Source organism: Littorina saxatilis, linkage group LG15, assembly GCF_037325665.1.
Source record: "Littorina saxatilis isolate snail1 linkage group LG15, US_GU_Lsax_2.0, whole genome shotgun sequence".
NCBI classification, from domain to species: domain Eukaryota; kingdom Metazoa; phylum Mollusca; class Gastropoda; order Littorinimorpha; family Littorinidae; genus Littorina; species Littorina saxatilis.
Window position 1 is genome coordinate 4847993 of NC_090259.1, and position 12491 is coordinate 4860483.

At 41.0% G+C, this 12491-nt stretch overlaps 1 protein-coding gene across 1 annotated transcript in view; it reads left to right on the top strand.

The window, feature by feature from the left end:
• The first annotated feature begins 4859 nt into the window (after positions 1 to 4859).
• LOC138948279 (uncharacterized) overlaps positions 4860 to 12491 on the top strand; it is a 16016-nt gene continuing 8384 nt past the window's right edge. Inside the window, exons 1-2 of the mRNA XM_070319792.1 lie at positions 4860 to 5059; positions 10890 to 11167. Of these exons, the coding sequence (XP_070175893.1) occupies positions 11092 to 11167 (76 nt within the window). The 5' untranslated portion in view covers positions 4860 to 5059; positions 10890 to 11091. The remainder of the gene's footprint in view (positions 5060 to 10889; positions 11168 to 12491) is intronic.

Here is a 12491-nt window from a genome sequence, read left to right on the forward strand (position 1 = left end):
GTGTATTGGTTTTACTTTGTATCGATAATAACATTTTATACACTTTCTTGGGGTAACTGTTAACAGCTCCAACTTCAACAAATGTATCCATAAAGGTGCGGGGAGATGAACTGACAAAGAAATGAACATGCACACACAGTCTACATATCTAACAGATGCCATCACGAAAACTAAGAACCAGCGCGCTCCTCCTGATATGCTCCAATTGTTAATCAAACAAACAACAAACACAATGGAAAAAAAATTATACAAACAAACAAACGAACGAACGAAATGACGAATAAACAAATGACGAACAAAACAAAACCAAAAACAAACAAAACAAGTCTCGTAAGGCGAAATTACTACATTTAGTCAAGCTGTGGAACTCACAGAATGAAACTGAACGCATTGCATTTTTTCACAATGACCGTAGTCCGCCGCTAGTGCAAAAGGCAGTGAAATTAACGAGCCTGTTTAGTGCGGTAGCGGTTGCGCTGTGCTGCATAGCACGCTTTACTGTACCTCTCTTCGTTTTAACTTTCTGAGCGTGTTTTTAATCCAAATATATCATATCTATATGTTTTTGGAATCAGGAACCGACAAGGAATAAGATGAAATTGTTTTTAAAACGATTTCGGAAATTTAATTTTAATCATAATTTTTATATTTTTAATTTTCAGAGCTTGTTTTTAATCCGAATATAACATATTTATATGTTTTTGGAATCAGAACATGATGAAAAATAAAATAAAAGTAATTTTGGATCGTTTTATAAACAAATAATTTTAATTACAATTTTCAGATTTTTAATGACCAAAGTCATTAATTAATTTTTAAGCCTCCATGCTGAAATGCAATACCGAAGTCCGGCCTTCGTCGAAAATTGCTTGGCCAAAATATCTATCAATTTGATTGAAAAATGAAGGTGTGACAGTGCCGCCTCAACTTTTACAAAAAGCCGGATATGACGTCATAAAAGACATTTATCGAAAAAATGAAAAAAACTTCTGGGGATATCATACCCAGGAACTCTTATGTAAAATGTCATAAAGATCGGTTTAGTAGTTTGGTCTGAATCGCTCTACACACACACACGCACAGACACACAGACACACAGACACACACACACACACACACACACACACACACACACACACACACACACATATACACACACACGCACATATACACACACACACACACACACACAGACACACACACACACACACACACACACACACATACACACATACACACACACATACACACACATACACCACGACCATCGTCCCGTGTCACCATCTATGTTAACATATTTGGTCAACACTTGACTAAATGTAAAAACACAAAAGGAGCAGCACTGCATTCTCTTCGCAATACGGTCGAACATACGACGACTAAAAAGAGAACAAGTCGCGTAAGGCGAAATTACTACATTTAGTCAAGCTGTGGAACTCACAGAATGAAACTGAACGCACTGCATTTTTGAGTCACTTGAGAAAAAGTGACTCTATGTAATCGGTCAGTGTTAGTCTGTCCGGCCGGCCGTTCGGCCGGCCGTCCGTAGACACCACCTTAACGTTGGACTTTTCTCGGAAACTATCAAAGCGATCGGGCTCATATTTTGTTTAGTCGTGACCTCCAATGACCTCTACACTTTAACGATGGTTTCGTTGACCTTTGACCTTTTTCAAGGTCACAGGTCAGCGTCAAAGGAAAAATTAGACATTTTATATCTTTTCTCGGAAACTATCAAAGCGATCGGGCTCATATTTTGTTTAGTCGTGACCTCCAATGACCTCTACACTTTAACGATGGTTTCGTTGACCTTTGACCTTTTTCAAGGTCACAGGTCAGCGTCAAAGGAAAAATTAGACATTTTATATCTTTGACAAAGTTCATCGGATGTGATTGAAACTTTGTAGGATTATTCTTTACATCAAAGTATTTACATCTGTAGCCTTTTACGAACGTTATCAGAAAAACAAGGGAAATAACTAGCCTTTTCTGTTCGGCAACACACAACTTAACGTTGGGCTTTTCTCGGAAACTATAAAAGTGACCGGGCTCAAATTTTATGTGAACGTGACTCATTGTGTTGTGAATAGCAATTTCTTCCTGTCCATCTGATGCCTCATATAATATTCAGAACTGCGAAAGTGACTCGATCGAGCGTTTGCTCTTCTTGTTTCACAATGACCGTACTCCACCGCTCGTGCAAAAGGCAGTGAAATTAACGAGCCTGTCAGTTTTAGTGTTTAGCGCGGGAGTTGTTGCGCTGTGCTGCATAGCACGCTTTTCTGTACCTCTTCGTTTTAACTTTCTGAGCGTGTTTGTAATCCAAACATATCATATCTATATGTTTTTGGAATCAGGAACCGACAAGGAATAAGATGAAATTGTTTTTAAATCGATTAAGGAAATATCATAATTTTTATATTTTTAATTTTCAGAGATTGTTTTTAATCCGAATATATCATATTTATTTGGTTTTGGAATCAGAAAATGATGAAGAATGAGATGAACGTAATTTTGGATCATTTTATAAAAAAATAATTTTTATTACAATTTTCAGATTTGTAATGACCAAAGTCATTAAATAATTTTTAAGCCTCCAAGCTGAAATGCAATACCGAAGTCCGGCCTTTGTCGAAGATTGCTTTACAAAAATGTCAATCAATTTGATTAAAAAATGAGGGTGTGACAGTGCCGCCTCAACTTTTACAAAAAGCCGGATATGACGTCATCAAATACATTTATCGAAAAAATGGAAACAAATGTCTGGGGATATCATACCCAGGAACTCTCATGTAAAATTTCATAAAGATCGGTCCAGTAGTTTAGTCTGAATCGCTCTACACACACACGCACGCACAGACAGACAGACAGACAGACAGATAGACACACACACACACACACACACACACATACACACACACACACACACACACACACACACACACACACACACACACACACACACACATACACCACGACCCTCGTCTCGATTCCCCCTCTATGTTAAAACATTTAGTCAAAACTTGACTAAATGTAAAACAAGTCGCGTAAGGCGAAAATACAATATTTAGTCAAGTAGCTGTCGAACTCACAGAATGAAACTGAACGCAACGCAACGCAGCAAGACCGTATACTCGTAGCATCGTCACTCCACCGCCCGTGGCAAAGGCAGTGCACGTGGAATTGACAAGAAGAGCGGGGTATTCGTTGCGCTAAGAAGGATAGCACGCTTTTCTGTACCTTTCTTCGTTTTAACTTTCTGAGCGTGTTTTTAATCCAAACATATCATATCTATATATTTTTGGAATCAGGAACCGACAAGGAATAAGATGAAAGTGTTTTTGAATTGATTTCGAAAAAAAAATTTTGATAATAATTTTTATATATTTAATTTTCAGAGCTTGTTTTTAATCCGAATATAACATATTTATATGTTTTTGGAATCAGCAAATGATGGAGAATACGATAAACGTAAATTTGGATCGTTTTATACATTTTTATTTTTTTTTACAATTTTCCGATTTTTAATGACCAAAGTCATTAATTAATTTTTAAGCCACCAAGCTGAAATGCAATACCGAACCCCGGGCTTCGTCGAAGATTACTTGACCAAAATTTCAACCAATTTGGTTGAAAAATGAGGGCGTGACAGTGCCGCCTCAACTTTCACGAAAAGCCGGATATGACGTCATCAAAGACATTTATCAAAAAAATGAAAAAAACGTTCGGGGATTTCATACCCAGGAACTCTCATGTCAAATTTCATAAAGATCGGTCCAGTAGTTTAGTCTGAATCGCTCTACACACACACACAGACACACACACAGACACACACACAGACACACGCACATACACCACGACCCTCGTCTCGATTCCCCCTCTATGTTAAAACATTTAGTCAGAACTTGACTAAATGTAAAAAAGGTGATTCAATGCACTCTTTTTACAAGCACTCTTGCCCTGAATAGGGCCTACAGCAATCAAAAGAACTAAGAGAAACTGTTCGCCCGCTTGGTCTGTCAATTCTTTCCAACACAAAACCACTCTAAAAAGAAAAGGTACACTCCTTTCTTATACCCTCCTGCGTACAATAAAACAACTGAAAGCAAATAGCAGCAACGATTGTTTCTCTCTTAATACGATTTTGTCAAAAAATAGACAGAATCCGTGAGAGAAAAAGGAACAAGAAGGGCACTCTTTTTTTTATACACGCCTGTGTACAATACAACAGCTGAAGAGAAATAGCAGAACTAATGTGTCTCTCTTTATGACGATCTCGTCGAACCCAGAACGAATCCAAAAGTCGGACCACGGCTTCCCTGTACGTTCCTGTATAGACTGAAGCAAACAACTCAAAACAAACACAAGCGGCAATGCAGTCTCTGTCTCTCTCTGTGTCTGTCTCTCTCTGTGTCTGTCTCTCTCTGTGTCTGTCTCTCTCTCCCTCTTTCTCTCTCTTTTTCTCTCTCTCGCTCTCTCTCTTTCTCTCTCTCTCATTCTCTCTCTCTCATTCTCTCTCTCTGTCTCTCTCTCTGTCTCTGTCTCTGTCTCTTTCTCTCTCTCTTCCATTCTCTCTTTCTCTCTATCTCGCTTTCTCTCTCTTTCCCTCTCTTTCTCTCTTGTACTTCTTTACATTCTTTGTGAAACGTTTGAGTTTACTATGTAAATAGAAGAAAGAACAGCGACAACTTGTGCACTCGCGCTTTACCCACTCTCGTGGGATGGGAAGCCGAAAACCGGCAATCCGCCAAGCGAGCAAACATCTAATAGTTGTGTTAGCCGCTGAAAAGCGCGGATTCGAACCTCATACCCTTTCGATTGTGTGCGTTGTCCGCTCAGCCTGCGCCAAGACTGGGAAAAGGATGCTGTAGCTGGCTGTGTGTGTCCTGTGTCGGGTTTGAAACATGCCGAGCGGGTTTGTTACGCTCGGTGAGACGACAGGGGTTGTGTGATGCGAATTGTTATGAATTGCTCAGCTACTGAGTCCTGAATGACAGTGATGCTGTTTGTCGAGAAGGGGAATGTGTCACAGTGTGCTGCAAGAACGACGGACATAATTGTAAGATGATCTGACATTGTTGTTTTATGCTAGTATTCTCATGCACTCAGTTGTCTAACGATAGAAATCATTGTGAGATAATTTTGACTTGTCGTTCTATGCCAGTATCATCAGTGCTCACTCAGTTATCTGACGAAAGAAATCATTGTGAGATAATTTGACTTGTCGTTAAATGCTAGTATGCTCACTCAGTTATCTAACGAAATAAATCATTGTGAGATAATTTGACTTGTCACGTCGTTCTATGCCAGTATGCTCACTCAGTTATCTAACGAAAGAAATCATTGTGAGATAATTTGACTTGTCGTTCTATGCCAGTATGCTCACTCAGTTATCTAACGCCGGAAATCATTGTGAGATAATTTGACTTGTCACGTCGTTCTATGCCAGTATGCTCACTCAGTTATCTAACGAAAGAAATCATTGTGAGATAATTTGACTTGTCGTTCTATGCCAGTATGCTCACTCAGTTATCTAACGCCGGAAATCATTGGGGAGATGATCTGAAATCATTTTGTGAGACGATTAGAAAGTTTTGACTTGTGCGAGGGTGCTCACTAAAATCATTGTGAGATGAACTGAACGTTTTGATTCATACGCGGGTGCTCACGGTATAACGACGAAACCCACTATGGGATGATCTGAAAGGGTTTGTTCATGCAAGGGTGGTCACTTTTCTTACGACAAAAGTCATTGTGCGATTGTCTGAAAGTGTTGTTGTATGCTAGTGTGCTCGTTACTTAACCACGAAAACTTATGTGAGATGGTCTAAAATTGTTGTTTTATTATTGGATGTTGGCTAAGCATTTGTGATTTCATCTAGGCGCTCATCATATATAACTACACAAATAACCGTGAGATAATCTACACATGACCGTGAGATGATCCAACCGTTTGTTTTATTTTCACTATATTCAACGACGAAAATGATGTAAGGTTATCTGAGAGTGTCGTTTTATCCATTAAGTGCGTTCACTATCTTACAACGTCAACAACGGTGAGATGATATGAAAGTGTTCCTATTTTGTTTATTGAACGCCTTTAACCGCACTGCGTGTTCTGAAGCTCACACAAAATTCGTACACAAACGTATTCCGATAAAACAAAAAGATCGACTTTTACAGGCGTAACATTTTGCGTACAGAGGCTTACACCGGCCTGTTATTATCTACAGTCAAACTATTCAGATTATTGAGGTAGTTTATGCAGTCTTGATTCAGAAGATTGGGTTGAGATGGTCATCGTTGGATAATTGCCAGCAGCAATACCTAATTGCGCCGTTTCTTTTCCAACCAGTCTGACCGATTGTTCACGCTCTGATAAAATCAGTATACTGCCCACGGCTATAATTATTTAAAGTGACAGTTTTAATGAAGGTACAACGATACCTTCAGCTTGATAAATGGCACAAGTTCTCCCAACGCCGAGAGACTTTCTCCAACAAAACATAGTACAAGTGATAGAACACCAATTGTTTAGGCTAGTTTTGACCTGGGTAGCAATACCACATCAACTACTTTATTCAACGGACACAGCAAACACTGTTAAGGCTAGTTTGAACTAGATAAAAAATACCACATAAAATACGTTATTCAACGGATACAACATAAATTGTTCAGGCTGGTTCTGAACTGAGTAGAAATACCACATAAACTACTTGATTCAACGGACACAGCATTAATTGTTCAGGCTAGTTCTGAACTGAGTAAAAATACCACATAAACTACATCGTTATTCAACGGACACAGCATAAATTGTTCAGGCTAGTTTTAAACTGGGCAGAAATACAACATAAATACAACACTATCTAACGGACACAACATGAAGTCTTTCAGGCTAGTTTTGAAATAATGATTCAAACAGACAATTGTCCGAGTCAGTCTCCAGTCGCTGAGTCGCGTCTTTACTTTCGAACCACTAACATTAAAAGGGTGTGAAGTTCGAAAAACAAGCAAGCAACACATTTGAGAGTATTTGGTTTAAAAAGACTTTATTCAATTTGTATCATGACATAAACAACATATATGGCATTTAGGATTTCTCACTCAAGTGTATACTGAGAGTTCGTTCCTGTAAGAGCCTCTGGATTTTTGTAACATTTATGTTTTGTTTTTGGTTTTTGTTGTAAAGTGTTTATGATTGTGTTCTATTCCGTCAATGGCGTCATTCTGGTAATGATGTTGTTATTGCTTTTGTAAAGCGCTTTGTGTGTTCGAAAGCGCTATAGAAATCACCATTATTATTATTTATTATATGGTCCTTATTTTAAGCGATCCTGGTGAAAACATGACAGTGGCAAACATGATGGCGGACTAAATCGAAATACTCGCTTCGGAATACTATAAAAAACAGAACAGCAAGATACAATAACATACATCATAGGGGTGGGGGTGGTAATATAGAAGAGAGTGTTTCCACATTACCCCCATTATGTTTGAGCCTACTTAGGGTGCTATTAGGGTTGTGACGATCGAAAGCACATCAGTCGCTGGACAGTGTCACTTTAACTGCGTCACAGAGAATACAGTTTCACTTGAGTCACTGCGCATTATGAAGTGGGTTGTATTTTCGTTGAAGTTACATGTGCCTGCTTCTATTTCAAAATGCGGTGTATTAAGATTAGAAAAAAATATAAGATACAGTCAATCAGCATTTTTGACGAGAACAACAACCAGAAGTATTCTAGTCAACAATCACTCAATGTAAAATACTTATTTCAACAGCAAAAAACTGAGAGACATTTTAAACTTATAATAAAAGAGCGGGCCCACACACACACACACGCACCTACGCACGCACGCATGCACGTACGTACACACACACACACACACACGCACACACACACACACACACACACACACACACACACACACACACACACACACACAAAATATTTAACAAAGATAACCACATTTATACAAATCAATCTAAAAGGTACCGTGACTCATACACCAAAAATATATTAATCTACAGGTCATGTCACACCCATCATACCCTGGGGGCAGCCAGGATCTAGGAGTCCCTTTCTTTGACTAGCGGGCAAAACACATAGGTAAAGGCGCAGGTAGAGAAAGGAGCAGGCAGAGAAAGGAGGGGGCAGCGCGCGCAGTATTGACACACAGGTATCCTCCAAAAGCATGGACACACAAAATGAACCTTCTGATGCACGACGCTCGTTTCTTAGTGGCAATGCCAGCTGTTCGCGAGTAGCGCTAGCTAAGGACGTTCCTTGTGTCCTGATTAAGCCTCAAATTGGGCGAGGTCGACTTCGCGAAGTCTTCGTCACAAAGCTGGCTGCAGATTACCGGCGTTGACACATTTTCAGTAAAAAGTCTTCGTCACAAAGCTGGCTGCAGATTACCGGCGTTGACACATTTTCAGTAAAAAGTCTTCGTCACAAAGCTGGCTGCAGATTACCGGCGTTGACACATTTTCAGTAAAAAGTCTTCGTCACAAAGCTGGCTGCAGATTACCGGCGTTGACACATTTTCAGTAAAAAGTCTTCGTCACAAAGCTGGCTGCAGATTACCGGCGTTGACACATTTTCAGTAAAAAGTCTTCGTCACGAAGCTGGCTGCAGATTACCGGCGTTGACACATTTTCAGTAAAAAGTCTTCGTCACAAAGCTGGCTGCAGATTACCGGCGTTGACACATTTTCAGTAAAAAGTCTTCGTCACAAAGCTGGCTGCAGATTACCGGCGTTGACACATTTTCAGTAAAAAGTCTTCGTCACGAAGCTGGCTGCAGATTACCGGCGTTGACACATTTTCAGTAAAAAGTCTTCGTCACGAAGCTGGCTGCAGATTACCGGCGTTGACACATTTTCAGTAAAAAGTCTTCGTCACGAAGCTGGCTGCAGATTACCGGCGTTGACACATTTTCGGTAAAAAGTCTTCGTCACGAAGCTGGCTGCAGATTACCGGCGTTGACACATTTTCGGTAAAAAGTCTTCGTCACGAAGCTCGCTGCAGATTACCGGCGTTGACACTCCATTTTCGGTAAAAAGTCTTCGTCACGAAGCTGGCTGCAGATTACCGGCTTTGACACTCCATTTTCGGTAAAAAGTCTTCGCGAAGTTGACTATGGGCTCAATTACGGTCCGCCATTAGGTTTTAGCGATGAAGGAATAGGCTTACACTGCGACTGTGCGAGAAGCAGTCCCATGTAATGTCATCTAATCGTGTTCATCTCTTGCTTAGCTAGCTCAAAACTGTCGCATTAGCATTACTCTCACTGCTCGTCTTCCTCGCGTCAAGAAATCTCGCTTTGCTGGCTTCTAAGAAACGGACCCCTGTTTCACTCTCTTCATCGCAGCCCAACCTATTTGAACAAACATAGCACTGAATGAGAAACAGTGTCTGCCACTGAAAGCAAGTTTAGAAAAAAGCGCAGTAGATCTACTGTAAAGAACGAGCGATGTTGAAGTATGTCTATTTGTGTGCTGAAGTTTGGGGTCGAGAAGGGCCGCCATTTTGTGCATAAAGTGAAGCAGTCATCGTGCGCTTTTCTTCGTGTGTTCTATTGTGTAATACCGAGGATGTGAATGTGTGCGTGTTTGTGGTGTATTCGTCTTTGCGATGTATGTCCGAGAAATTGTGAAGGTGTCAAAATAATGACGTTCAATGTTCTGATTCCCGTTAGGGACTACGTATTTATAAGCAACGCAAACCAGTTAAACCTGTTACGGTACTTGACTAGTTAGGCAGGTTTGAAACAGTGAAATGTAAAGTTTAGCATTGAATAGATTGTGGTTATGTGTTCAAAGATACTGTCCTTACCCTGTAAACGATTATGTAAACCAGCAAAGATCATCCAAGTTGTTTTGTTACTACCCCCATAGGATTCGTTAGTAGTTTATTTCTCTCTATAATTCACCTGTCCATAACGACCACCTGTCCATAACGACCACCTGTCTATAACGACCACCTCTCCATAGCGACCACCTGTCTATACCGACCACCTGTCTATAGCGACCACCTGTCTATAGTGACCACCTGTCTGTAAAGACCACCTGTCTAGAATGACCACCTGTCTATAACGACCACCTGTCTATAGCGACCACCTGTCTATAGCGACCAACTGTCTATAGTGACCACCTGTCTATAGCGACCACCTGTCTATAACGTCCACATGTCTATAGCGACCACCTGTCTATAACGACCACTGCTGGGCGGTCCCTCGTATGGTCGTTATAGACAGGGCCGACTATATTATAACTAGATGATTACCCGCTTCGCCGGGTGGATCGCGAGACAGAGTATGCAGCGTGGCGGTTCGCCGGCTTAGAGCACGTGTTGACGTGATTGACGCCACGCGAAGGAAGGGAGATAAACGCGCAAAACACTGGAGAAGATAAGGAAGAGTTACTGGGAATGGATCTACAGAAAAACCAAAATCGGTTCACCGCGCCGCGCTTAGAGCACTTGTTGAAAATTTTCATCAACCAGATTGTGTCCGGGGTGTACCTGAATATGCCCACCAAATTTGAAGCAGATCCATCGAGAACTTTGGCCGTGCATCGCGAAGTGACAGACAGACACACACAAGCCGTATATAGATCTAGAAGCCACACGAGATGTTTCGGAAGATACCCTAAACCAGTCGATCTGTCGTGTCGGTAGTGATGCAGATCTGAGATACGAAGAGTAGTCCGAGCTCATGGGAGTGCATGCCTGTGTAACAGAGTAAGTGAGAGTTATGCGGAACTTATCTCCTGGCACCTGAGAGAATAAAAAGCAGTGGCATGAACACGCGACTTTCATTCTCTCTTTTTTTTAATTTTATTTTTTTTAAATGTTTGTATAATGAATCAGCAATAATCCTCGTCAGGTTTTCATCGTGAAGAAAGGAGTGGCAATTGTGACGCAGGCTGTGTGACTGCAGAGGGTTCTCTTCAAGTGTTGACAGTCTCCGACACGAGCTCAGCATCGGGTGTTTTGTGGGATGCTTGTTACCCTGTGACCGAAGCCAGCAGGTGTGACAATAACGACAAGTGTGTTGTGATTACCTGGGTTTGTGTTGTGGCGAAGACATGGAGACTTGGTGGAGAGCTGGTGTGACGGCGGTGTTGATTCTACTGTCACTGGCACAAAGTACACATGGAAAAGGTAAGATGAAAACATATGTGTGTGTGTGTGTGTGTCAGTGTGGGTGCCAGCGTGTGTGTGTTTGTGTGTGTGTCTGCATGTCTGTCTGTCCGTGTGACTATCTAGCTTGCAGGCTGGCTTGCTGTATGTCTGTCTGCTGTCTGCTGTCTGCTGTCTGTCGTATTGTCTTATTGTCTGTCCGTCTGTCTGTATCTATGTCTGTATGTGCGCGTGTGTGTACCTCAAGGTTAGAGAACACAAAGAGACTGACATACCAAAAGAGAAGCTGGCTTTGTGACGACATACTTCCCTTTCTATTCCCTGTTTCCCTCCCCTTGTTCTGCCACTCTCTTAATCTAACTGCTTTTTGTGCGCTCTGGGAAGAGGCAGACAGCCACAAGGTTAAAACGCATTAGTGTAAATCCGCAAGGTACACAACTCTGCAGCCCGCCTGTGGGGGTCTAAAGGGACACAACTCAGACAGTGCTGTCAACCTGGAGAGAGAGAACAACAGAGTTAAGAGGAGGAGGGAAACAAGCAAGAGAGACAAGAGAAGAAAGGGGGAAAGAAAGAAAGACAGAAGGAAAGAAAGAAAGAAAGCAACATGACTGTTTTGTGTTGTGAAACAAGTCTGGTAAAGTGATAGCAAAACATTTAGTCAACTTGTCGACCTGAAACTAAAACATCAACACCAAAAAGCAGTCACCACGGAGACTACATGCAGTAAAGCTTGGCTAGGAAAAACCCGAAGACCGAGACGATTGTGATTTCGTCTCGGACAAGCAAGCAAACATAATACGTACCTAGTTTGAATACACCAGCTTTGTTTGATTATGAGCACATTTTAAGAGTAAAAATAACATATCATTAAATATTTTTGAATTCAAGAAAGAAAACAAAGAAGAATACAATGCAGTTATTTGTTTTCATCTGTTGTAAAAATCGATTTTAATGACAACTTTAATGAGGAAACCTATTTATTATTTTGTTTAGCTTCCGATCTGAAATGAAATCCGGACTGAGTAAAATCAAGTTACACTAAATTTGCTACAAAAATGAGGTCGTGACCGTGCGGTCTCAACTTTTGCAAAACGAAGGATATGACGTCCTCGAAGACATTAATCAAAATCCTGATACAAACCGTGTCCGCGTATTGTTTGGAGGTGTTCACATGTCAAGTTTCATGTAGATTTATCGGGTAGTTTTCCTAGAACCGACACACACACACACACAACACACACACACACACACACACACATACACACACACGCACGCACGCACGCACGCACATACACACACACACAACACACACACACACACACACACACACAACACACACACAAAA